The 26,707-nt window shown below is 35.3% G+C and overlaps 3 protein-coding genes across 5 annotated transcripts; 2 read left to right on the forward strand and 1 right to left on the reverse strand.

Moving 5' to 3' along the window:
- Positions 1–5,167: 5,167 nt before the first annotated feature.
- LOC129252958 (actin-3, muscle-specific) lies at positions 5,168–8,002 on the forward strand. Its single transcript, XM_054891157.1, has 2 exons — positions 5,168–5,260; positions 6,733–8,002. The coding sequence occupies exon 2, from the start codon at positions 6,764–6,766 to the stop codon at positions 7,892–7,894; it is 1,131 nt and encodes a 376-aa protein (XP_054747132.1). The 5' UTR covers positions 5,168–5,260; positions 6,733–6,763; the 3' UTR covers positions 7,895–8,002.
- A 5,591-nt stretch (positions 8,003–13,593) lies between these two features.
- Positions 13,594–21,365, reverse strand: LOC129252957 (band 4.1-like protein 5). 3 transcript variants are annotated; one of them, XM_054891154.1, is made up of 11 exons: positions 20,475–21,362; positions 19,116–19,263; positions 18,884–19,060; positions 18,616–18,824; positions 17,741–18,528; positions 17,530–17,673; positions 16,881–17,000; positions 16,634–16,785; positions 16,250–16,461; positions 15,222–16,004; positions 13,594–15,034 (listed from the first exon to the last, which is right to left on the reverse strand). In XM_054891154.1, exons 1-11 carry the CDS (start codon positions 20,682–20,684, stop codon positions 14,891–14,893), a joined length of 3,087 nt encoding a protein of 1,028 aa, XP_054747129.1. In that variant the 5' UTR covers positions 20,685–21,362; the 3' UTR covers positions 13,594–14,890. The 3 variants fall into 3 exon arrangements, with proteins under 3 accessions (XP_054747129.1, XP_054747130.1, XP_054747131.1); XM_054891155.1 differs by lacking the exon at positions 16,881–17,000 and having other exon boundaries at positions 20,475–21,365; XM_054891156.1 differs by lacking the exon at positions 15,222–16,004 and having other exon boundaries at positions 20,475–21,357.
- A 356-nt stretch (positions 21,366–21,721) lies between these two features.
- LOC129252960 (WD repeat domain phosphoinositide-interacting protein 3) lies at positions 21,722–23,577 on the forward strand. Its single transcript, XM_054891158.1, has 4 exons — positions 21,722–22,031; positions 22,090–22,712; positions 22,794–23,019; positions 23,084–23,577. Exons 1-4 carry the CDS (start codon positions 21,965–21,967, stop codon positions 23,188–23,190), a joined length of 1,023 nt encoding a protein of 340 aa, XP_054747133.1. The 5' UTR covers positions 21,722–21,964; the 3' UTR covers positions 23,191–23,577.
- The last annotated feature ends 3,130 nt before the right edge of the window (positions 23,578–26,707 follow it).

The raw sequence follows: 26,707 nt of genomic DNA on the forward strand, positions 1-26,707 counted from the left end.
ATCCAATAAACATATGTATGCATATACATACATTGAGACATACATACATACATATTTTTATATAACCTATTTCTATACTTAGAAATTAAATATCCTTGTCCAAGATTGACGTACAAAATATACTAATCGTATTAGGATCTAAACTTTGTTACTGTTAAGTGATGCTACAGAAATCGAAATAAAAGTACTTTTTTAATTTAACGTCAATGGGAGCATACATAGGTATTTATCGCAGAGACCTGCACTTGATATCAGTTTCGCTAAGGATAGTAATAATAGTATAAACGTTTTAGCTTTACTCTTATTTATTAGAAGGGATAGCGTAAGATCTGTTAAATGTAAACTGTTTTATGTAGCTATGTTAAATACTGCAAGCAAAGCATTTGCGTACATACTAAAGTCGTATATTATGCCGGTCACGTATGTATATATTATATATTACTACGTTCATTAGTGGACAGATCTGCGGTATTTGAAACTTTCAGGGATAACTGAGCGTGGTTTCAGCTATTAATAAAAATAGTAAAATTGACAAAAAAAAATTGTAAAAAAAAAATTTGTTCTTAGTTTTCTTTTTTTTTTTGTGCCTCCTTCATTAATTACACCTGTCATATGACACTAAGTGATTCTCTCTACAGCTTGGATTTAATAACATTAATAATTATCAATATTACATTTTGGTTAAGTTTTTGTGTGAGTTTACAAGTGTATGTACAAAGCTTTAAATTGTTCTAGTTATCAGCTGAGCCGCCTGGTGTTTGCCCTTTCTGCTGATGGGAGTTGTTTCATGTCAGTATTCGCATGGTTCATTAAACAGACAATATGATTTGCTGCGTTTGCGGATGATTTCTGCTACTCTATGTTGAGGTCGCGATGGATATTTTCATTTGGGACGTACCAAGTTGCATTGGTTATAGTTCTGAGTATTTTCGATTGTAGTCGTTGAATAATGTTAATGTTACTTTTACTTGCAGTTCCCCAGATTTCTATGCCGTATGCCCAGATTGGCACAATCACAGTTTTGTATATAAGTGTTTTATTCAGCAATAACAGTTTCGAGCGCCTACCAAGTACCCAATATAGCTGTAGGAATTTGTTTTTTACCTCATTTCATTTCAACGTGATATGTTCTTTCCAGAGAAGTTTGGAGTCAATAGTCATTCCAAGGTATCTCGCTTTGGTGTCTACCACGATTTGTGAATTGTTTATTGTTAGATTCTTATGTCCTACTTTCTGTTTTCTACTTTTTTTAAAAAGTATATTTTATCCTAAAAAAATTATATTACATGCTTAAAAGAATAAAAGATTTTTACTTGAAAAAACTTTATACTAAAACTTTCAACAATGAATACATCTCAAAATGTTTAACTTTTTTTATACATTTTGTTTTTGTTTTCGAGCACTTTCTACCCTATTCAAAGCCAATAACTCCCTCAGAATAGGGTATTTGGATAATTTTTTGGAGAACTTTGAAAAAGAATGCATTTTGCAATGCAAAAAAATTTATATATTTCTCGAAAAATTTTACTAGGGACCCTCTTAGACAAAATCTACAAAAAAGAACGTAAAAATCTACACAAATTGAATAGCAAATAGATCCCCAGTCGCCTTTTTATTAGCCTATTAGAATGATGTATAGTAAATTAATGGATATTCCAACCGGGTCACGAACCAAATCGAGACAGGTTAAGCTTAATATAATTAAGAAAAGGAACGAAGGCTCATTGTCAGACCTGAAATAACCACACTTTGTGGTGGATGGTAAGAGGTGATATAATAAATAATTTGATAATTTAGAAGGCAGTATAGGGTGCTTCGTTGCGGCCGCCGTAGCCGAATGAATTGGTGCATGACTACCATGCGGAGTCATACCAAGTACCTACATTGGAATCTCGGTGAAACACCAAATTGAAGAAAGAAGTTTTTCTAATAGCGGTCGCCCCTCGGCAGGTCATGGCAATCCTTGCATTGTATTTATTTCTGCTATGAAAAAGCTCCTCATAAAAAATATCTGCCGTTCGGAGTCGGCTTAAAACTGCAGGTCTCTCCATTTGTGGCACAGCAACAAGGCGTACTCCACAAATAGGCGGAGGAGCTCGGCCAAACACCAAAAAAAAAAGGATATACGTGCCAATTACACACATATATAGGGTGCTTGATACTCCAAACCATGACAAAATGTATACGTAAATAAATAAAATAAAATATATGTATAATATATATACCAACAAAACACATAAACTGAATTTGTTTGCCATTGACTGCTGTGTCGAGTGCTGACCGCTGTTTTACAAATTGCTGCCATCATTTTCATGACTGCCCGCATTGCCCGCATTGGGATAGAAGCACAAGCTTTTAGAAAGATGGTCGGTTCGCTACGTTCCGATTGAACTCTTTAATATTTTCTACTTCCTCATAGTATGCCACTTGATGATCTAGATTTGCCAGAATTAATATTTTCAGGCCCAACAACCGATTTTGGTCGTGCTTCATGAAATTCGCCCTTGGTGTTACTATAAGAGTATAAGTCCAGTTATTTTTAATTCTATTATTTAAAAAGTCCCAGTTATTATTGCGTTGAATATATGCAAAATTTTGCATAAAGCGTGACATATTACAAAAATATTCAGGAAGATCTGAATTTGCCATGCTAGTTAACGCTGCGTTAAATGCCTTTGAAACCGGAACTCATTGACAAGTTTGTGCTATTTAATTGTTTCTTATTTATATTTAAAAAAATATATATATATAAAAAAAATAAATATATACAATATATGAAAATAAATATTAATATGATAAATGCAATTTTGAAAGTTTGTGTAATTAAAAAAAAAAGAGTTCAATAAATTTTCATCAACATTTCAGTTTTTTAAATCAGAATTTAAAAAATTGTGTAGGCAGTCCCATTAAATTTTGTTATAATAAAGGGTAAGTTTAAATCATGCTTTTAATAATTGGTTGACGATGTTTATCTAACGAATGCTTGAATCCTTTTATACGGAAAAAATGCTCAAAACCATATCAACCCAAAAAAAAATCTGTCAAGAATCAACACTATTTCTAAGTTGTAAAACTGCATACGTGAAAGTTTTCTAAAAATTCTGGTTTAAAAGTTTAAATTTTGATGAAATATGTGTGGAAATTTTTAGATTTTGTATAATTTGTACAAATTGTATGATTTTAATTATACAAACATACAAGTTATACTTTTATAAAAAAAAGGCAAGTCTTTGCCATATGGCTATGGAAATATGGCGCTGCTATTATTGCGAACACTTGTAAGTAGATAGTTTATAATGTTGGAAATCTTACCTTATATGGAATTCTTCAGTTGATTAAATAAAGCAGAGCGTTTATTTCTTTCTTTGGGAAGGTTCTTATGGCGTCACCTAGCGCAAAAAGTTATAAAAAATTCAAAAATAGACAACTTCTTTTTATCAGAAATTATGACGAAGTGCGACCGATGACTGATAAAAGCCAAACGATTGCCGTACTTTGCGTCACATCAAAATCAGTGATAAAATATTGCGATTAATATCGGCACTTAGACCTCAATTACAAGTTCCTACTCCCATATATGGATATTTTATGAACAGCATTTACTTGCTTAAACACAAGATGGCATAAAATGAATCACCCTATCGGTAGATTTACTTTTTGCATAAATTTGTATGTATTGTATACAAACAGATCAGCAATGGGGCGCATAAAGGTCAAAATAAAGCTTTCCTTTACTCAAAACTTTACTTTTTTTTATTTAATAAAGAAGTTGTTCAAAAATTAAAATTGCATGATTAATTTTGCACCCCCTTGTAGGGTTAACAGTATCAGAAACAAAATCTTTCTTAAATATAATTTAAAAATAAAAATCAAAGCTAAGTAGAAGTTTTCGAAATTGACATCAGCAAATGGGTTAATGCTCAAATATTTGCACAGCAATTGCAAAAGCCTGCACAAATTCCTATACGCAGATACAAACATGCGTGCATACATACATGCACGTGTGTGTGCTGCGCTGCCCACAATTTTCCATCCAATCCATTTATGGGATGAAGCAATTGGATGCTAACGTTGCCACTTAAATATACTCAAAAATGCCGAACGTAAACAAGCGAAGAAAATGTTTCCTGCCAACAATTTTTTTGTAGCAAAGCATTGAGTACAAAGGGAGCAACTAAGTAGAAAAAAGAAACAAAAATTAGCCATTAGCTCTTACGGGGCCAGGAACGAGGAGCAGCAGACATGAGTATGTGGGTGCATATAGGGCCAAAATAATAAGAGCAAATCGACAATTCAATAAAACAACAAAACAAGAGAATGAAATATTTTTATAAAAATATTTTCCACAGCAACCGTAACAACATTGTATTTGGCTTTGTGTGAGAAGCGTCCTGTACATGTATTGGTGTGTTGGTTCAGTGTTTGGAATACGTTTGGCACCTTTTCTATTTTCAAAAATTAATTGCCTATTTCAGGCAGCCTCCGCAGCGCCACCTCCACCGCCAACGGCCAACGTCTCGGCCCACTCATCACTCGTGCTGCTGTGCGGCCAGATCGTTTCGGCACGAGATCGGAGAAAAATCATTTTTGAAACACTTATGAGTGCTTGTTTGTGCGCATAGGGGGCCGGCGCGGTGGTGTACGCGTACTTTGAATTTATACATACATACATTTAGTTGTGCATGTATGTGTGATTTTACTCATCAGCATGCACTGGCAGTCCATTTATGTTTTGATCGACTGAAAGATGCTAAAACACGGAGGCAACCTCATGTCCATACATACACACAGATGTTTGTTTGACTGTACGTACACACATACTGTGTACTTACATTCCGAAGCCTGTAAATAATTGTGTATTTTGGTATTACCGCATTACGCGTCTACCGCTCTTCTTCCGCAAAATTATAGCAGAAATTACTTGGCGAAAAGCGTCTATATAACTTTGTGCTATATGCATATTTATGTAGGTATGTATGTATGCATGTAGGTGTGAGCGCAGATAGGACCCCACACCCATGGCAACACACCTACAGTATTTACGTAAAATCGTATCTGTATATATGTTAGTGATGTTTGTGTGCATAAGTGTACAAGTGGAATTTCCTTTGCATGTGTGCGATTTTGAAAAATGAAATTTCTTTTGGTTTTAATTCTTGTAGACAGTATAAATATTAGTGGTGGCATGTCCAGTAGTCACTCGCAGTTCTACGGTGAAAGTGTAGGTTTGTCTCTTCATTTCATTATTTAATTAGAAAAGGTTGGTGTAATTAAAAAAACTTGCATATTTTATAAAAAAGAAAATATAATCCGTAAAATTTAAAAGTGTGCGGCATATTTTGAAAAAAAAAAAAAAAAACACGAAGCTAGGATTTATTTAATTCAAATTCTTTGGTGCTTGGATTGCAGGACTATTTGAAGTGATATCGCGTATTTCGACAAAAAAAAATTTATTATTTACTGTTTTTGGATTCGGAACGTGAATTGAAAGTTTCACATATATACATACATTGAAAACTAAAAACTGAAAATAGTTTTTTTGCAATGAAGTTTAATAAAGTAAAACATTAACTTGTTTCATTAACTTCTCTGCTCTGCGATTTGAAAACGCATAACTCGTAAAAGCGGAGGCTTTTCTCAAAGACAATTTTGAACTGTTAAATTTGAAATTCTGAAATATTAATATTCGAATACTTTTTTTTGTCTATTTTTTCCTTTTGTGCTAAAATACTTTCTTCAAAAATTAAAAAAAAAAGAAATATTAATTTTCGCCCATAAAAAAGTTGCAAGCTGTGATTTTTTTAAAAGTTTTCATAAAATAAGTGGCAAAACCCAGCACAAACGAAAATTTTACTTATGAAAAACAAATTCTATGAAAATTAGCCAGATTTTCAAGAATAACTTTTGTTTAGTATCTCAATGAGGACAAAAACAAGAACACAAAAAAAAAACAAATTCTGTGATATTTTACTTTAAAAAGAAATTTTTCGGAAATTATTTTCGAAAATTGAAATTATTTTGCGGAAAATTGTATGCAAATAATTTGTTCTTCTTATAATTTTTTCCAAAACGTCTAATTATTCAAAATAAATAAATATTAAACAATAATTCTATTAAATAAATATTCTATTTAAATGAAAAATTATTAACGAAAATGCACAGAAAAGATCAAATTCATTTATTTTGAAATGAGTAAAAATGATTTAAAAAAAATTTGGTTAGCTTAAATTTAAAACAATTAAATTAAATTTTATATAATTTCGTTATTCGCGCACTTTTTATTGGGCCTTTCTTTTATATATTTTTTTAATACATATTTTCTTGTTATCCTTTTGAATTGTTGCAATTTTTATTATTAAATGTAAATTTAAATAAAAAAAAAAATTCCAAAAAATATATTAATTATAAATGTCAACGTAAAAATTCTTTTATTTCGATTATTTTTTTACAATATTCTCGATTTTTTTTCGTTCGTCAGTTTGAATTTTTTTATTTCTATTATTTCGTTAATCGATCAATTTAGAATCTCTCTCCTTATTATCGAAAAATTGCGGTAGATAAACGGAGAGGTACAACCAAACATTTTACTTTTTTCGTTTTGTTACTAAAATAGAAAAGCAAATTATAAACAAAAACAAAAAATAATCCGTCGAAAATTCTATAACAACAATTACTTACCTCCTCTGTTTCTTTCTTCCTCTCTCTCTCTCTTTCACGCACACACACACACAGTATTAGCATAATAATATAATAATAAAACAAAATGTGTGACGACGAAGTTGCTGCTCTGGTTGTTGACAATGGCTCCGGTATGTGCAAAGCCGGTTTCGCCGGTGATGATGCACCCCGCGCTGTCTTCCCTTCAATTGTGGGTCGCCCACGTCATCAAGGTGTGATGGTCGGTATGGGTCAGAAGGACTCATATGTCGGTGATGAGGCCCAATCGAAGAGAGGTATCCTCACCCTGAAATATCCCATTGAGCACGGTATTATCACCAACTGGGATGATATGGAGAAAATCTGGCATCACACTTTCTACAATGAGTTGCGTGTCGCACCCGAGGAACACCCAGTGTTGCTTACCGAAGCGCCACTGAATCCAAAAGCTAATCGTGAGAAGATGACCCAAATTATGTTTGAAACTTTCAACACACCCGCCATGTATGTGGCCATTCAGGCTGTACTCTCATTGTACGCCTCCGGTCGTACCACCGGTATTGTGTTGGACTCTGGTGATGGTGTCTCACACACCGTACCCATCTATGAAGGTTATGCCCTACCTCATGCCATCCTCCGTCTGGATTTGGCTGGTCGCGATTTGACTGATTACCTCATGAAGATTCTGACTGAACGTGGCTACTCTTTCACCACCACTGCTGAGCGTGAAATCGTGCGTGACATTAAGGAGAAATTGTGCTATGTTGCTTTGGACTTTGAACAAGAAATGGCCACCGCCGCTGCCTCGACCTCATTGGAGAAATCCTATGAATTGCCTGATGGTCAAGTGATCACCATTGGCAATGAGCGTTTCCGCTGCCCCGAATCACTCTTCCAGCCTTCATTCTTGGGTATGGAATCGAGCGGTATTCACGAAACTGTCTACAACTCCATCATGAAGTGCGATGTAGATATCCGTAAGGATTTGTATGCTAACATTGTCATGTCCGGTGGTACCACCATGTACCCAGGTATTGCTGATCGTATGCAAAAGGAAATCACTGCCTTGGCGCCATCTACCATCAAGATCAAGATCATTGCCCCACCAGAGCGTAAATACTCCGTATGGATCGGTGGCTCCATCTTGGCCTCCCTCTCCACCTTCCAACAGATGTGGATCTCGAAACAGGAATACGATGAATCCGGCCCAGGCATTGTTCACCGCAAATGCTTCTAAACGCTCAATCCAGAGAATCAGAAAACTGAGGGCTTTACTGCTCCCCCCTTTGCTATGTATTGTATTTGTTTTATTTGTAAACGTTTATTACTTTATTTTAAAATTAATTATGTATGTAAATATTTTTTATAAGAACCAAAATGTAGCAACAACAACGCCACTAGATATACCAAAGATAATAACTATTGAAAAACACGTATGTATGCGAGGACACTAAATTAAAGAGAAAAAACACTGCATTGAAAATCCCACGAAAAAAATAAACAAATTATTGAAAAATATATATACACCTACAATTTTATTGAAATCTACAAAACACAAATATCTGCAGTTTTTATTTGAAACAAAAAATACAAAAAAGTACTATGCGATTAGAATCATGAAAGGGGGCGGGAGGTAAACCGATATAGAAATATGCTTGTCGGTATGTATGTGTATACCTCCATTAATTAGCAATTTTCACCCCCCACACTCGCTGTAGCCATTAGTCCATTAGTACGTTATAAATAGACACTGTATTCAGCAACGAGCGGCTAGGCTAAGTGCACCACTGCACATCTCCTGCTTATTTTCCATTCAACGGTAGTCAAGTTCCATTCCACTTGATCCTATAGCATAAATATAGCCACCTGCACAAACAGTCAGAACGATGCCCGCAAATGCATCGTTGAGGTGATCGCCCACCAGGCACCGAGTTTTCTCCATATAAAGCTGTTTCACTCCTTCGCAGTTTGTTAGTGATTCACCCTTCTTTGAATTTTTTGTTAATCTTCTTATTTGTGTTCTAAGTTCGCCCACGGCGCGCGCCTGATTTCTTTAGTTGTCTGCCCCATACATACAAATACAAAAATATACTTGACGTTTCTAAAAATATCTTATTGGCAGGTTTGTATGCTGGCATATAGAGAAATCGTTGTGTGAGTTGTGTTGTTTGGTTTTTGAAGCATTCCCATATTTCAAAATTTATTTTCCATTTGTGGTGCTTTGCTGTTGAGCATACATACATACATATACAGTATTGGCCTGAACTAAAGCAACCCCCTTACAGGAGTTCCAACAATGACAAATATTTCAACAAAAATCACGTGAAATATTATTATATTTTGTATAATTTTAATATAAAAAACTAAAATTGAAAATAGCCCTGGTTTGTTGTTAATTGAATTCTCTTACTAACAGTACTTAAAACTGAATTTGAGAATTTATTATTATAGAACAGCGCATACGGGTAACTCAATAAATATGTATGTATGTCGAGAAATACATTATCCAATGAATTTAAAAATGCAATTAATAATTATAAGTGATTGGAGAAAGGGTTTATCACGACACAAAATTAGTGAGAAGTATACAATCCAAAGACTTATTAAAAAAATTTCAACGAAGAGGTTGTGTTTCTGTAACGCATAAAGGAGGAAAGCCATGAAAAACTTCAGGGCAAGATGGCTTCCTAATTAAACGAAAAATTCAAAGCGATCCTACAGTTTCCTCTAATGAAATAAAATTGAATTAAATTTGCCAATTAGTGTCGGGACCAATAGAAGACCGGACTGTTCAGTCGGCGACCAGCGAGAAAGCCATTTATTTCGCAAGACAAAAGAAGACATCAAGACTTGAGTTTGACAAATCCCATCTTAACTGGACAGTTCAGAAATGAAAAATGTGTTGCTTTCTGATGAATCCAAATATAATTTAAAAGATTCAGATGGTTTAAGGCGAGTCAAAAGAATAATAAGACGGTATAAGAAGGTCCAGAGGGAGAGGGGGCTTAGATGAGTGGGTTTCATTGGACATGTGAAAAGGTGGTTAGTTTCGTGCGGTGTGCCTTCACATGCTGGACATATGTTTGGTATGTCGGAGTCAATAAGTCTGGATAAATAGCAATTTAACCGACAATAACCTACAATATCCAAGACGTAGTTGTGCTAAGATTACCCGGGTCTCTCGGGGTAGCTGGAGCTATTCATCTGCGGGTGGTACGGCATTCGGGGGTCGGGAGGTTAAGAAGGTGGTAAGGGTCTCCCGATGAATATCGTGTATTGTCTGTCTACACCATGTCCATTCCAATAGTTGTCGGTTCGTTTTGTCCTGATTCTCGTCGGCATAGTTGAAGAGGTGCCTCCTGACGTGCCTGAGAGGCGGCTCAAAGCTACGGTAGTGCCCTAACAGAAATTGTTTGCTGAGCAGTTTGTTGTGCTCCCTTACAGGTAGTATCTGTGCCTAGTTGTGTAGGTGTTGTAGGAGAGACATCAGGAGACAATCCGTCGCTGTCCGAATAGCAAGTTTTGAATAGTTTTGGTAATTTTAGATTTAAATGGTAATTGCGGTTGTTTGCACAGAGAAGGAGAGCAAACTGTCGAAGGTTACTCGCAAAATTTTAGTATTGTTAACAGTCGGAATTGGTGTATCATCGACTTTGATCTTCAGTTGCAGTTTGACCTCCATTATGGAGAGAGTTGCCGTGGTCTTTGTGGGGGAAAAGTTGTAAATTCCTAGCAGTGAAAAAGCGAAAGAAAGTTTGGTGAGGTAATTGTTCACTTCGGCGCACAGGCCACCAATGTCATTGCCCGACGCCATTATCATGCAGTCGTCAGCAGACGATACCTTGCTTTATCTTCCTCTGTTTAGAGATTTGGTCTCGACTCTATAATGTCATCTAGTAGCACGGAATGGCAGACAGTGTCGAAAGCCTTCTTCAAGTCCTACGCTACCATGACAGTCCTCCCGTAGGGGCGGCTTTGAGCCGCGGTTTACCTGGGTGGTTGTGGCAATGAGTGCTGTGGTGGTACTGTGCACTCGTCGGAAGCCTGCTGATATGGGGCTACGGCCAGATGTTTCTTGTAGAGTGGGAGTAGGAGGGCTTCAAGAGTCTGCACTACTCAGGAAAGGAAAGTTATCAACCGATAAGATTCCCCTTGGTTGGCGCGCTTCCCAGGTTTCAGTAGTGGGACCACTCTCCCTGATTTCAACTTGTGAGGAATAATGAGAATGGCCGTAGACAAATTGAAAATTGATCGCTTCATGTACACGAACATTTTAAAAGATGTAATGTTGGTGCATGCTGAGAAAAAAATACCATTAAAATGCAGGTTACAGCAGGGTAATTATCCTAAACAATACTCTAGGCACTAAAAATTTGGTTGCACCAAAATGTTATAGAGTTCTTAGTTTGGTCAGCTCAATCTACCCATTTCAATCCGATTGAGAACTTATGGGAGATTGTGAATTTGAAAATTTACTGAGAATATTGTATAACAAAGGAAGCACTGTTTGAAGCTGTTAAAGAAGCCTGTTGTTACATATCCCCGGAAGTTGTCAATAATTAAATTTCTGCTATGCCAAAGAGATGTGCTGAAGTCATAAAAAATAATGGGTTTGGTTTAAAATACATACTAAACAATAAACGTAAATAACTTACTCTTAAGAGAGGAGAGCTTTAGTTTTGACCATTTCAATTTTGAGTACCATGGATATTTTCAATTATAGTTTTTAATGTTAAGTGTTGAATAATGTTATGGGTATTATCAGAAATCCTGCAAGGGGGTGCTTTAGTTTTGGTTAATACTGTACAGTGTACATACGTGGTTTGTTCAGAAAAAGTCGACTTCTTATTTTTTTCGGAAAATATCTATTTATTCAACACTACACCATATATCAGTTCTCAGTGCTACCCAGACGTAACAGGAGTAAAAAAAATATATTGTTTAACCCAAAGTGATTCTAAACTAGCAAATATATTGGAGAAACGCGCTCTATGTTCAATTGTGTGACGCCAATTTTTTAAAACAAAAATATCCATTCATCTTACCTTTCGAATTTCGATAAAAAGATCGGAAAAAATGGTACTTGAATCCTTGAAAGAGTATTTCCAGTGTAATTATTGAACAAAAAGTGATGAATAAGTAGTAAATCATTTTTTTTTTATCTAAACAATAGACTTTAGGTGTAAGTAAAACTTTTTCACAATAAATGCTATTTTAAAACTAATTCTCTTTTCTTTTCTTACTCGATGTGAAATTCTGAAAACTGTGACAAAACTGTAGCGTTTTAACTATCAAGAGTTACGCCATTGTTGCGCGCAAAATCTTTTAAATTAGTGTCATAAAAATTTTGTTTGCAGGATTGCTTGATTATTTTCATTGTCATTTTCATTTGTTAATTACCGTCAAGACCGAAATTATCAAAAAAAATATATATTTACAGAAAACTGCATTATTTTTATTTACGGATCACGTTGACGTATCTAAGCTGCTGCTAATAAGTGCCGAATGTCGAAAAAGTATCGGTTTAGCAATTGAGACAGGGTAGCAAACGTTTGCAACTGCAATACTGACTCAAGCCCAAAAAAAATTATCAAAGCCACACACACGTGTGAATCTCAAGGGATTAAGTAAACATACGAAAAACATTTAAGGTTTATATTTTCAAATATATTTTATTTGTATATTTCATTAAAAAATATATATTTTTAATAATAAAATCTATATGTCAATATACGCTAAACTAAATATAGGTATATATAGTATTATATGTATATTTAAAAGTATATCAATATATAGTTAGATATATATTTATAGAGCATACAATAGGTGAAGTAAAAAGTTCTGAGCGTTTTTTCGCTTTAGCCCGACGATGAAATTAACAGTCAGCAAAATGCGATTTAGATACATTTTTTGTGCCTAATCTGTAGTTTCTATACAAAGGAATAGGTACTCATTTGCCATTCCCACTCTGATTTTAAATGATTTTGTTGTTGTTGTTGTAGCAGTTTACTAGGCCCAGTCAGTGCGGTGTAGTCACCGATCGTCATCATCTAACTCATCTAAAGGTCAGCCCAGGAAACTTGCAGTTTCGACAGATTGGGTCCAGAGCGAGAGGAGTGGTGGGTAAGTGAGATGTAAGTGAGTTGGGTTTGAGAGGGCATGTAAACAGGTGGTGAGTGTCGTGCAGGTTATCTTTACATGCCGGACATATATATAAAAAAATAGCCCTGAATGATTATGCCCACATTTTCGACTACTGGTTTAACAGAGCCTGTCTTATCTTTGACGTTCATAATACCAGAAATAAATCATTAGGACCACCACTTTGCTGTTACATACACTGCAGTAGTATTGGGTCCATGAAGAGCAGACATTTTTTTGGCGGCTTGCTCCGACTTTTCACTTTGGTCGTGGTGACATGGACGTAGATATCGATCACATAACTGTTTTTGTCACACAAAAAAAACTGATTAAGAACTTTATTTGAAACATATTTTCACGATTCTAACGGCGTATAGTATGACCCGAGGCGCTGTAAGACTAAATGCATTTAGCGCAAAACGCTCAGAGCTTTTATTTCAACTAATGTATTGATTATTGTAGCAACCATTAATAATAATTGCCACCATGGAAAAACAAATTGCCATAAAATAATACTCACATTATGTTAAAAACTTAAATTTAATGTAATCACTTACGAGTACATACATTGCTGGTACATGTGTATGCACATTTGTTTTGTGATAGTAAAGGAATATCGAGAAGAACCATTTGACAAGGTTTGTGGCTATGAAGGGAGGAATATGCATTTGACCCCTATTTAAATACATTCTGGATAGATTTAGGATAAGTAGACGGTGATCATGAGAATTTTTTTTTTGTCGTGGCAAAAATCCATTCGAATGTTTGTCGTGCCGTCTCAGCTGGCGTAAGACAATATTGCAATAATAAATTTGTGGGAATTGAAAAAACAAAAATATATATTAACTTCATATTAATTTCATTTTACAGCAATTAAAAAAAAAACTTACATATGGGCTCCAAATTCACATTAACATCTGTCTCAATTTGTCAGCTTATTTATGAGTATGTCAGACCCAATTATAAAACTACAATTTAGCTATTAAATATATACGCTGGTATAAGTAAGCATTATGGTACTAAAAACTAACGTTTTACCTCTTTTGGTACAAACGTCATTTCAACTTGTTTACACACAGCGACTACACAAAAACTAACAAAAACAAAACAAAAAAAAGATTAATTGAGTGTAAACGGGCGCGCGTGTAATTGATTTATGTGACACATTCCGCACATTTTTCAAATTATTAAACTGCATTATAATTCAACGTTGCATAAGGAAATATGAAATAAAAAAATTGTTTCATCAATCACTTAAATTGAACTCTCAAACCACAAACCTCGTTTAAATGCCATTTGTTCCGTTTTGTTATTAAGTAGGATATGCGCATAATCACTAATTTGGATTTATGCATGCATGTATGTATGTATGTTAAAACTTGTAAAATGCTATAAAGGCGGGTTCTTATTCGCAACAGCTGCTTAACTCTTAATATCATTGAAGTTATGAAGTACAATAAGGCACAAACTTTCGTTTCGAATTATCATTGTTCAGCGCTTGTAGATTTCAGTATTAATATATTTGTGTGTTTATATGTATGTAGGCAGGTAGGTATGTTAATTTTTGACATACGCCCGTTATACAGTTATGTTTTAAGTAAACTTAAGTACATATGCAATAGCTGCGCATAATTTGTAAACATTTACATATTTATGTCATTTATTTTAAGTAGTTGTATATATATATATATATTTATATATATGTATGTATAATAATAAATAGTAAAAATGGAATTTCGGATTAAGTACGAGTGAACGTTTACAATGCCGATTTGGCTATACTACTAATGGAATTCGTTTTTAAAGTAAGTAAATAATCTGTAATGTAATTAAATTAACGTCAAACAGTTAATTAAACTGTAATAAACATTATTGGCTATACTCTCGCGAGTGATGGATTTAGTTTAATTATATAAATTCATTATTCAAGTTATCGTTTTCGAAGTGCATATATATGTATTGTATGCATCCGCGATAAATTCGCATTTGTTACGAAATTATCAATAAATATATTTAATTTTCTTTTGTGAGAAATTCATATAAATCCAAAATTACATACATAACCTAATTTCAACGTCGGCTAACTGAGCACTTACAATTGCGTTGTTATAACTGATTTTCGTAATATTGTTGGTTCTTTACCTTTCGGCGCTGACACCACTTCCGAGGACACTAGCCACGGCGATACCATGTCATTATGGGATTGTATATGTGTAACGGAATGATTATTCGGATGCTATAAAAAATTAACTAAGTCAATAAAAATAGTTCGAAAGTATACACAATATGAGAAAATTCCTTAAAACTACTAAAGAAAATAAAACCAATAAACAACACATCATAAGAAACAAAAACAAAAATTAAATGGTACTGCATGCAACAACCCGACACCTCAGCAAATGTTACAGTAAACCAGTCCAAACCTTTTTTTCGCTTTCATTTTTCGTTGGCAAATGAGCATCGGTTTCGCTCCGCTCATCATTCGCTTGCTGCTGCTGTTGTTGGCGCTCTTGTTCACGCAAAGTGGAGAAGAGTGTAGTGCCGGCGGATGGCTTGGTCACCGACTTCTGGTTGTTGTCTACTTCGATATTCACCAACTCTGTTTCACTATTCTTTCCAAGGGCACTGCCGGTTTTTTTATCATTCGTTGCACGTACATTATTATTTATTATATTATTGATGAATATTTCGTTAATTAACCGCTCAGCAGCTGAGGCATTGGCTGCGGATGATGTGGCGTTGAAAGTATGAGTGGGTGTAGGCGGTGGCGTGGTTATGGTTGATATATGTGTTATAGGCAGAGTGGGTGTTAACAAGCTGTCGTTTGTTGTTGTAGTTTTGACATTACTCTTTCTAACTGTAAACGTTTCGTTGGCATTCGTTAGACTGGTAGGACTCGCTGCCGTTGTGGTAAATATTGAGCTGGTATGTGTGTTATTGTATGACGATGACACGATAGGACTCATTGAATTGAATTCGGATATGAAAGTGGCATTGGAAAAAGGTGATATTGTTGTTTTAGAAGCGGAAATTTTCTTCGCCGATGATGATGTGGGTGAAGGCAAAGAAATGGAGTCTGTGCCATAATTGTTTGACACATTAGCATCTGTATTACCACTACCTACAGTGGCAACAACACCGCTTGCCATTGTGGTGCTGCCTGTTGGCTTTTGTTCCGTTATGCTCAAAGTTAGTTTATCACCGCCCTAAGCACAACACAAAAATGGCAACACAAAGATGGTAGGTAAACACAAAAACACACACAAAAAAGGAAGACAAATTAACAAAAAGCGTACGACAAAATTAAATAAATTATAAATAGGTCAATTCAACATATGATAAATAAACAGTGAAATACGTAAGTGTGCGCATTAAGTGAATTTTGTGAATAACTAGCATATAAACACTTTCTCGCCTGACTATAAAAGTTTCTAAGTTTTATTTTACTTACCACCGAAATGTAAGTGGCATTCAGTGAATCGGGGCCATCACTGCTGTAAGTTGTGTTATTGTTGTTCGAACTAATACTGCTGAATATGCTATTGCTGTTATTATTGTTGTGCTGCACTGTGCTAGGAGCGGGCACAAACATTTGATTCGTCATTTTCGCATTCGTATTGGCATTCGAGAGCGCACTCGTGCCAAGTTCCTCCTCCACGCGCGCTGAAAAAATTAAGTGCATTCAATTTTAATGTCAATTACACAAAGCGGTACACTATTGCTACTTAGATGTAAAGTAAACAAAATTAGAATGGAAGAAACCACACAGTATTTAATTTAGTATTTGCAGAAAATTTTGGTTTGGTAATTGCATAAAACCGTGTCTCTGTCGCACCTTTCAAAATATTGCACTTAATGTGACCGGGTGGTAGTGCGCCTCCGCTTATATTTGCAAGCTTCACTTGATTATTCGGTTTATCCGAGTTCGAAAGTCGTTTCAAAGTCTCCGTATTGTGTTCCATATCGAATGTCTTATTGATCGTCACCCTATGGAATAATAATAAAAAACAATTAATGCCATTCTGATTCTCGCAGTGCGAAGTAGTTAAAAGAAAGCTCATTAATAATAAAAGTTGCTCTACCTGATACTGTTAGCATCATTAATAGCTTCGGTTGCTAGTATAGATGGGGATGGATCTTTAACAATGGACTTAAGTAATGAATCTAGCTCTTTATCTTTATCCGATAAGGCACTTCTAATGCTGCACAACGAGACAAATGTAAAGTTAGTATAAACACTTAACTACAAACATAAAACTTATTTAATTAATAAAATAAATTATAAAAATACATGATTAAAAAATAAAAGCTTTACAAGGTGCTGCAGAATTAATCATCCAATTTTGTTTTCGAACAACTTTTTTACTAAATAAAATAAATGATTTTCAGTGCTGAAAATCTTAATTTTGAGCTTTACGCGCTCCATTGCGTATGTGTTTGTATACTGCGGTTGTCTAGTTCGTAAGTGTGAAATATGATTGACGTACGACTCCATTTAGTCTTCCGATGCGGTGATTAATTCTGCGCACGTTGTACAAATGTATATGTACATATATATATAACAACACGGAAGAGCGAAACATTGATTTTGTAGCATTTTTTACAGATACATAAATACTTGCATAAAGTAAACTAGTGTTAGTAACATAAAATTTGTTTTTAATTAATTTGCAGATGTTAAAGGTGGGATATTAGTATTAATACGTTTCGCATTAGAAATGAGTCTCATACCTGAAACCTGAACTAATTGAGGCTTTGCCGAAGGAGCCATGGTGCGAGGAGGCGTTATTCCTAAATGGATTGGTATCATCAACATTTTTCGTTGCATTTGTTGGATATCCGCTACTGGTTGCACTTATGGACTCGCTATCCAGTCTAGTTATCGAAATATATATTTTTGTACAATTTATTTAAATATACTAAGAATTGAAGTCAAACATACTTCACAGTCAAGCCTTCTTTATTGTAACAATCCAGCTTACTATAGCCGCCGTCTTCGCCGCTTGAGTCCGATCGCATGGAATTACAACGCAAGGCTCCAGAGTTACTTCGCGCCGCAGATGTGCTGCAAGTAGCCGAATCATTTAACATCTCTGCATTGTAGATGACTGTCTGGATAGACGGTGAGGGTGTAACAGCATTTGAAGGTTGCTCCGTCGTTGATGTGTTCGTAAGCAGCGAATCGATAGTAGTGTTGGCTGGCTCATTGGCGGCCGCGGCTGCTGCTGCTGCGCGTGCATTTACTGCAGCAACAGCAGAAGCAGCAGCTTCTTGTGAAGCTTTTTGACGTTCACGTAGTAAATGTGATTGGCGGCTGGCGAAACGTTGGGATGGGCGTCGCTCGAATTGTACGGTGCGCCGGGCACGACTTTGCTGTGTGGTTTGAAATTCTGTACGACCAGAGTAACGGAAACGTGAACCCATGCGGAAGAAATTCTGACGGGCTGAAGGGCCTTTGACCGGCGCCCGCAAACGAAAGAAAGTATGATGTTCGACAGCACATTTCCACAAATGTTTACAGGCCTTCTCGTTATATAAACGAAAAACGAATGTATGCTCTTGTTCGCGTCCTTCATCGTCATCCTCGATAACGATGAGCGTAAGCTTTTTCTTTTTAAAATCTAGCTTACTTATTTTAGGCCAGAAGAACAGACCGATTTTTTGATCACGTTCAAAAACTAAAATACCAGTTGGTGTAAGACCTAAGTGATACTCGCAACCGTCTTTACCCTGCAATATTAGACATTTTAAATTGTTTATGCGTACATACAACATATACATAAATATATACTGAAACACATAGGGGAAATGGCTTACCAAGACTGTGTGCATATCAACGCCGTACATATCCAACCACTTAGCTTTGTTTAAATAGGCAGTTTCAGCTTGAGCTGGCGTCAAGCCACGACAAGTCTTATACTCTTCCAATATGGCGATCTCCAGATCCTCTGTTTGTTCGGGAACAAAGCGAAACTCCGACACTGTGGCGGCTGTATGCACTTGCTCATCGTAATCACCAAGTTCCGCTGTAAAATATGAATTCAATATAACGTGGAAATAATTTTGTTATAAATTTAGTTTATACATTGCAATGCGAGCGCACACAATTCTGCCGCTTTGTCATCGGGGCAATCTAAACGACCTTCCAGGAGATCTTGTTTCAATTGTAGGAAGAAAAGATAACGAGTCAACTCTTCACGCAAAGTGTTCGGCTCGGATGAGTAAAATTTGACTTTCATACGGAAAGTGTAAGGTGGACCAACTAGAAAGACCCCATTAAAACTATAACTTCAAACAATCAAACAATGTTAACTCACTTTTTACTTGTTTCTTTATAGGTTTTGTGGGATCCAGCCAGTGTTTAACATGATTAGCATCCGTAAACTGTAAACCGAAGTAGTCTTTTTCTATTACATCTAAAGCATAGAACACTTGCTCATACAGGAAGCTTCCTAGGGCCTTTTTCTATAAAATATAAATTTAGTTACAAGAGGTGTACATACATACATACATACATACATATATACATATATATCGAATCTATACATACTTATATATGCATAATGATGAATTATGAATTATGAAAACTATTGACTAAAGAGGTCTTAAAGAGGTGTTCAGAACATATTTCATTTTTCATATAACGTATTTTGTTAGAATTAGAGAAGTGTTACTCATACAGCTTTGCTGGGTATAGGCGCCTTCATTCATTATGTAAATATATACTCATGTAATTGTAAGGTTGACAATCACAATGTTTTCCTAGAGGTCTCTGGTTATTGAAATACCTAACTTTTCTCTATAAAGCTTTTGTTTTCCTCGGTCCCACTATTTACAACTTGCATGACAGAAATGCGGCCTCAACTGAATGTGTAGATCGAAAGAACCAAAATATTGGCAGTTAGTGGCCCAAGCCTCAATTCTTGGGAACACACTAACGGGATAATCAACCAACTTTGTAGAAGGAACAAGGCTCTGTTATTGTTCTAGTAAAATATAATAGCAACATACAATATTTGGGGGAAGAACAAGGTGAGATTCTGCTCACCTATAAATCTATCCGCCCGACTTATGTAAAATAAAGCAGAGGAACCCCAGGATGGGTATACCTAAATATAGCTAGAACAACGACCCAGCATTTTCGACCAAACTATATATTGACACGCACTTTCAGGTAGGCTTACATAGGTAGAAGTTTTCTGTTGAGGTAAATGAATAAACAGCATCAAATGTAGCAAAATAATTAACTGAGTAATATAATGACGTGAAATTTTTGGAAAGGTTGACTTATTTTAATTATGTTATGAGTAACCAAGTCTATTTCTATAGCTTTGTATTTGATTTTACAAATGTGCGTTTAATAGGTATTTAATGTATTGTTGCGACTCAGGTACTACATGATAGAACTTTACGTATTAAACTTGAAGCATAGCATTGCTTAGAACGTGTTAAACATGCTATGATAGAGCCAGAATGAGAATATGCAAAAACAAATTACAAAAGCCTAGTGCAGCCAATCGCATAATTTGATTAAAGCTAACACAACAACACCAACATCCATACAATGCCAAATTCGTGCACTTTCTCTTTTCTGTTCTAAGGCTACTTTGAAATCTTAAGGCACATGTTTATATGTACATATATAAATATATATGTATGTATATGCTTCCACTCACCGATAGTTCAATGGAGAGATCTGTATTATCCAGCAACACTACACGACATTCAATTTTATTTTTATTTACTGGCATACGCTGCGCCTTTATTTGCGTTCCGCCACTACTACCCGCATTCGTAACACCTGCTCCTCCGCCACCTCCACCGACGCCTCCTCTGCTTTCCACATAGTTGCTACGCACCTTCCGGCGACTTAAAAAGCGCAACATTTCCCACTAGCAAATCTTACATTAACACGCGCATTCGCCAAACTACTTGAACACCTTTCTACGTTCCACACGCTTCGCCTTTACTTCACCTACTCTGCGAATGTCCAATCAGAGCTGCAGCAGTTGCCAACTCTGTATCCTAATTCTCTCTAGCTCGGGAACTAGCGTCAACCAGTAATTGTAGCAACAATCCGGCGGTTGGCTGATATACAGCTTAGGTTCGCCACCACCGCCCCAATATCGTTTTTCTTGTATTTTTGAAAAACTTGTCCGTCGTTGGTAAACTTACTGATCCTGTTCTGATTGCTTGCTGGGTATTAATTTTGTTTCAGACTTCGACTGCGATGTTCACGGAACGCAATCACCACTTTTCTAAGCTCTTTTAGCCGCTATTTTGACGTTTATGCCATTTTTAGCCTTCACTACAAAAGCAGCCACTCCTCACACAAGAATATGACGGAAACTTTTCTTCTAAACTATTAAACACAACAACAAAACAAGTTTCACAGGTTGCCCGTTTGAAGACCGTAAATAAACCACAAGGGAAATGATAAACACAAACCGAAAACTATAATGCGGTAATAGAAGTGCACTTTTATATTATATGATTTACATTTTATGTACGTAAAATAAGGCAATTAACAAAATTATTTAAACCGAAAAAGCCAACAGCACATCAAGCCAACAAGAAAAATCCAGAGTTGCAATTCTATTTTTATCAATGTTGCCAATACAGTGGAATGGCAGTGCGACCATTTTTGTTGCCGAATAACACAATTTGGAAATCTTCAAATCAAATAACCGGTTATAAAGAGATATAAACATTTATTTATTTCCTGACTTTTTACGTTAAACGGGTATTATATTTAATATGGAATTTATTATGCTTTTAAATTATATTTTATTTTAAAAAGTTGTCTCCAATTTGTTTACTTTGTTAATATATCAGCCTTCGTAAAGAAATATGAGTTTGTCGATAAATATCTCTTGTATTTTAACTATTTGCTCAGCTGATCGATAAATGTATTGTGTTGGCAATACTGCACTTCTTCCTGTTGAAGTAAAAGAAGAAACACGAAAAACAATTTTTGCTGCGAGTTGAAAATATTTCATTATCTCTTACAAAGTGTTTGGAGAACTATCATTCAAAATAATATAAGGGTTTAGTTAAACATCAGCAAATAGAAGTGAAGATACCACATAACAGTAGGGAAGGTGAAATATTTTCGGTGACGACAGCATTCTTTACGTACTGGGAAGAAGTTGAAACACCAACTACGATGAATTTGGTGGAGATAAATCCATTTGGAAATGGATTACTATATATTGGCTTCAATCAAGACCAAGGCAATTATAAATTAGTGCACAGCTGTTGTATTTTGTTTATTAATATTAGTTTTTACAGGATGTTTTGCTTGCGCAACAGACACTGGCTTTCGTGTTTACAATTGCGATCCGTTGAAGGAAAAAGAGCGTCAATATTTTTCCGAAGGTGGCTTATGCTATGTTGAAATGCTTTTCCGTTGTAACTACTTGGCTCTTGTTGGTGGTGGCATGCGACCCTTATATCCACCAAACAAAGTGATCGTGTGGGATGATTTGAAGAAATCGCCGGCGATTTCTATAGATTTTAATCAACCTGTAAAGACTGTGCGATTACGACGCGATCGCATTGTCGTAGTTCTGGAGGGTGTGATTAAGGTATTTACATTCACTCAACAACCACAGCAGTTACATGTTTTTGAGACAAGCGCGAACCCGCATGGACTTTGTGTGCTTTGTCCACATAGTAATAAAAGTCTCCTAGCCTTTCCGGGACGACGCACCGGTCACGTCCAAATTGTCGATTTGGCAAATACAGAACGCGCTCCTTTAGAGATTGTCGCGCATGAGGCCTCAATAAGTTGCATTGCATTCAATTTGCAGGGTACCCGACTTGCCACTGCTAGCGAGAAAGGAACCTTAATACGCATTTTTGATACAGAAAACGGCAAGAAACTTTGCGAATTACGCCGTGGTAGCAATCAGGTAAGACGAAAATCATATGTATATCTACATTAGTAATTGTGTAAGTATGCATGTACATATATGCTTTTTTTCTACCTGCAGGCAAATATTTACTGTATCAACTTCAACCATCAGTCGACAATGTTGGTAGTGTCTTCGGATCATGGCACTATACATGTTTTCAATTTAGATGATACTAAGCAGAAAGAAGCACCATTTCCTATGATACCAAAATATTTTTCCAGCCAATGGAGTTTTGTTAAATTTTCCATACCACAAGGTCCGGCCTGTATTTGTGCTTTCGGCTCCGATCCCAACTCGGTTATAGGTTAGTAAATATACATAAATAACTAGAATTGTATTAACATATTCTGGACATATCATAATTATAGCAATATGTGCCGACGGACTCTATTACAAATTTTTGTTCAATAACAAAGGAGAGTGCAGTCGCGATGTTTGTACACAGTTTCTGGAAGTGACAGATGATGAGGAATAAATAAAGTTGGTAGTTTAAATTAAGTACCAAACATATTGTTATAGAACATTTCGAAGACAAATTAAAATTTTCTGTTCCAAAAGTGTAGTAGGAGTTAAAATTTATAAAAAAGCGTATAATTTGTTGCTATTCTTTTAAATAGGACCGTTTGATTGAAATATACATTTTACTGGAGGATAGGGAAACGCATTTGGTAGGAAGCATTTGGTAAGAATAATACATATGACACATATATATGTATATTTATAAAAGTTTAGTTACGAAAAATGTGTTAAGGATATAGAAGTATGGCTCGACGAAAAACGTGGCTTAAATTGTGTAGTCACAATAGAAGAAATATTTATATTATATTTTGCTTTAAATAAATATTATTTGTACGTATCATAATATGTATACTTATTTATCGCCTATTCATATTACTTTTTTTTACACATTATTATGTAAATAAAGTTTTACTTATCGCTAATAGAAAGAAGAGCATGTAGAGAGTGCATATTTGAAGAAAAATAAATATAAGTAAATTACATATGGTATAGCTAAAAATTTTAATGCATTTTTATTTTGTTCTGATAAATAGTTTTCTTTTATATTTTTGTATGCTGCGGTGCGTTGTTTAGTGGTCTTTCACTTGTCGGGCAATGTTAAATTCTGGAGGATTGTAAAATTTTATAACGTTTACTAAAAATACATTTTGTCCTGCTAGAATTGAAATTTTAGGCCATGCTAAATTGCAATTTGAGTATAGTTGCTTTGTAAGCTAAAGCCAGTTGGGTGATATTGTTATTGGCACTAGTCTCTCCAAGTTTTTTCTCTTTCAGAAATTAGGAAGGACAAAAGTTTAAAACAGGTATTTCTGTACAGCATTTAATTTCAAGCAAACTGCTCACAAAAGGATTATTGTGATAAGAAAATTCTATATACATCCTTAGGACGTATGTATGTATATATGTATGTATGTGGATGTATGGTAAATATACGAATATATGCACATTTCACGAAAAGTAATTTAAGATATTGTACATATTGTGGTCGTGCCGTGAGTGTTAGTTAACGTTTCACAAAGATAAACTAAGAGATTGGGTTTCGAACTGATAACCGATAAGAGTATACTATAGCATACGAAAATACTACAAATAAAAATAAAATGGTTGCTCACCAAAGGTGCTTGGTTTAAGTAAATACATAAAAAGCATTTTATCATAAAAAAATGACACAAAATAGATATATGTATGTATATGCATATATGTATCTATTTGCATGTAAATGTAAGTACATACAATTGCGGCCAAAACAATAGTAGTGCTGGTACCGCACATAGCTTAATATATTTATTTGTTCTTGCTGTCTTCTTTGTGCTGTATTCTCCTTAAGATACTGTTGTATGGGCATTGTTCAATAGAAAGTGCCGTTCTAACTCTATACGTTAGCCCCTGGTGTCGTAATTTCCGTTATCTTCAAGTGTATTAACTAATGACTCAGTCAAAATAATAGTAGTGCAAGAAGTGAGCTGCCAAAAAATGTATGTATATAAAATATTTATTTGTGTCAAAAATTAATTATAAATCATGTGGCACAAAGGCTAAAGTTTGAAAATGGATACTGCGATTGGCCCATCGAGGAATCGATATAGTGATGTTTGGTACAAGAGGATCTCGCAAATATGCCAGAAGGCCTACCAATTCCGAGTGCAACCCAAAATACACAAGCAAAACTATTAAATGTGGAGGATCAAGTATTATGATTTGGACATGTTTTTCATTTTATGGATAAAGAAAACCATGGATCATACTGGGTATGTTCGAAATATGAAGGAAATCATGCTTCCATGTGCTCGCAGTTACTTCTACTAAAGATCAAAACAATTTTAACAATATTTCCTCTTAAGATACATATTTAACAATGATCCAAAGTATTTAAGCAAGTTGGTGCAGCAGTGGCTTCAAAGAAATGGGGTTGAGGTTATGAAATGACCTGCGCAGTCTCCAAACCTCCATTCAATACAGAATTTGTGATTCTATAGAGGCAGTTGCTGATGCTCATCTAACAAATAATAATTACCTTTGAGAACCAGTAGGGCCGGCATGGAAATCGATACCTAAGGCACGATGTGAAAATCTCGTTAATTTGTTGCATCGGCGATGTGTGTTGTAATATCGAATAAAGGATATGCTAATAAATACTAATTATTATTATAACTATTTAAGTATTATTTCTCTTTTAAATTTGATTTAAAGAAATATTTATTTTAAATGTTTTTTTTATTCAAGAAAGTCATACCACTAGGTTTTTGACCGCCCAAATGAAAAAGTTCGTAGGGAATTTGATTTTAGTAACGTTATAATGAATTATTTTTCTAAGTTTACTTTTATGATTTTATTGTTAATAGTCATAATTTCATAAATAATAAAAACAACAAAAATATTTGACATGACGAAATCTTACTTCTTCTTCATTTCTGTTCCTCTGTGTGGGAATTATTATATTTTGACCGCAGTTGTGTATATAAATATGTGCCAGTGTCGTTCGAATGGTTTCAATATAAATCTCATTCTCACCTTAAAAACGATAAAATGCGGCGTTCACGCTGAGTCTTAAGTTCTCATTTAGCATTTTCGAACATTCCTTTTTCGGAATGTGGTTGTGGTGCCCCATGTACTAAATATGTATTTGCTATACATTCAAAATCTGATAGGTGAACTCAAATTTTTGTAATGCATACTTTTAGGCGGGAGGCTTTGAAAGCAACAAAATTGCATACATAACACTTTGAACGATATGTGCGGAGGAGTGGGCCGTTTGTGTTTTATGTGTATTAAGATGTGACTTCGTTTTGAAGTCAGTTTGAATAGCGTCAAGAGTTTATCTTATTTATGGTAAAACTATATTTGTCTATAATTCTCTATTTTAAGTATAATTTAGCATATAAGCATGCGAAGTTAACAAAATTCGTGCATATACCCGGGATCATTGGAATACCCAGTAGGCAACAGCAACATTTTTGGCACTTGCTCTTCTTTGCTCTTCTCGAGGTCAAAAAGCTGTCGAAACAGTTCGGGGCATTTGCGAAGTTTATGGAGAAGGTGTCATAGGTGAGTCTACAGAACGAAAATGGTTTGCAAAGCTCAAAAATGGCGTTTGATGTCTCGTAGCGGAAGGCCTTCTGAGTTTGATGAAGAACGTCTCAACTCCTTTTTGAAAGGGAACGGTTCCCAAACCAATCGTGAATTGGCGGAAAAAATGAACTGCGATTATAGAGCGATTATCAATCTCCTTCATTCAATTTACCGAAAAATTGGAAGCCTGGGTACCTCACGAGCTCAACGAAAAAAAACAAAGAAAGTCTCCTTCAAATTGCTGCTCATCATTTCGCCCGCCATCGAGCAACATGCGGTCGTAAACAGCGCTTTTTGTACCGAATCGTCACCGGAGTTCAGAGGTGATTCCTATACATCCATATGAAGCAAATTTTCCATTTTTTCCACTCCCTGTCAAACCTTATGAAGGGGGTTACCGTCGA

The sequence above is a fragment of the Anastrepha obliqua genome, chromosome 1 (genome assembly GCF_027943255.1).
Source record: "Anastrepha obliqua isolate idAnaObli1 chromosome 1, idAnaObli1_1.0, whole genome shotgun sequence".
Classification (NCBI taxonomy): Eukaryota; Metazoa; Arthropoda; class Insecta; order Diptera; family Tephritidae; genus Anastrepha; species Anastrepha obliqua.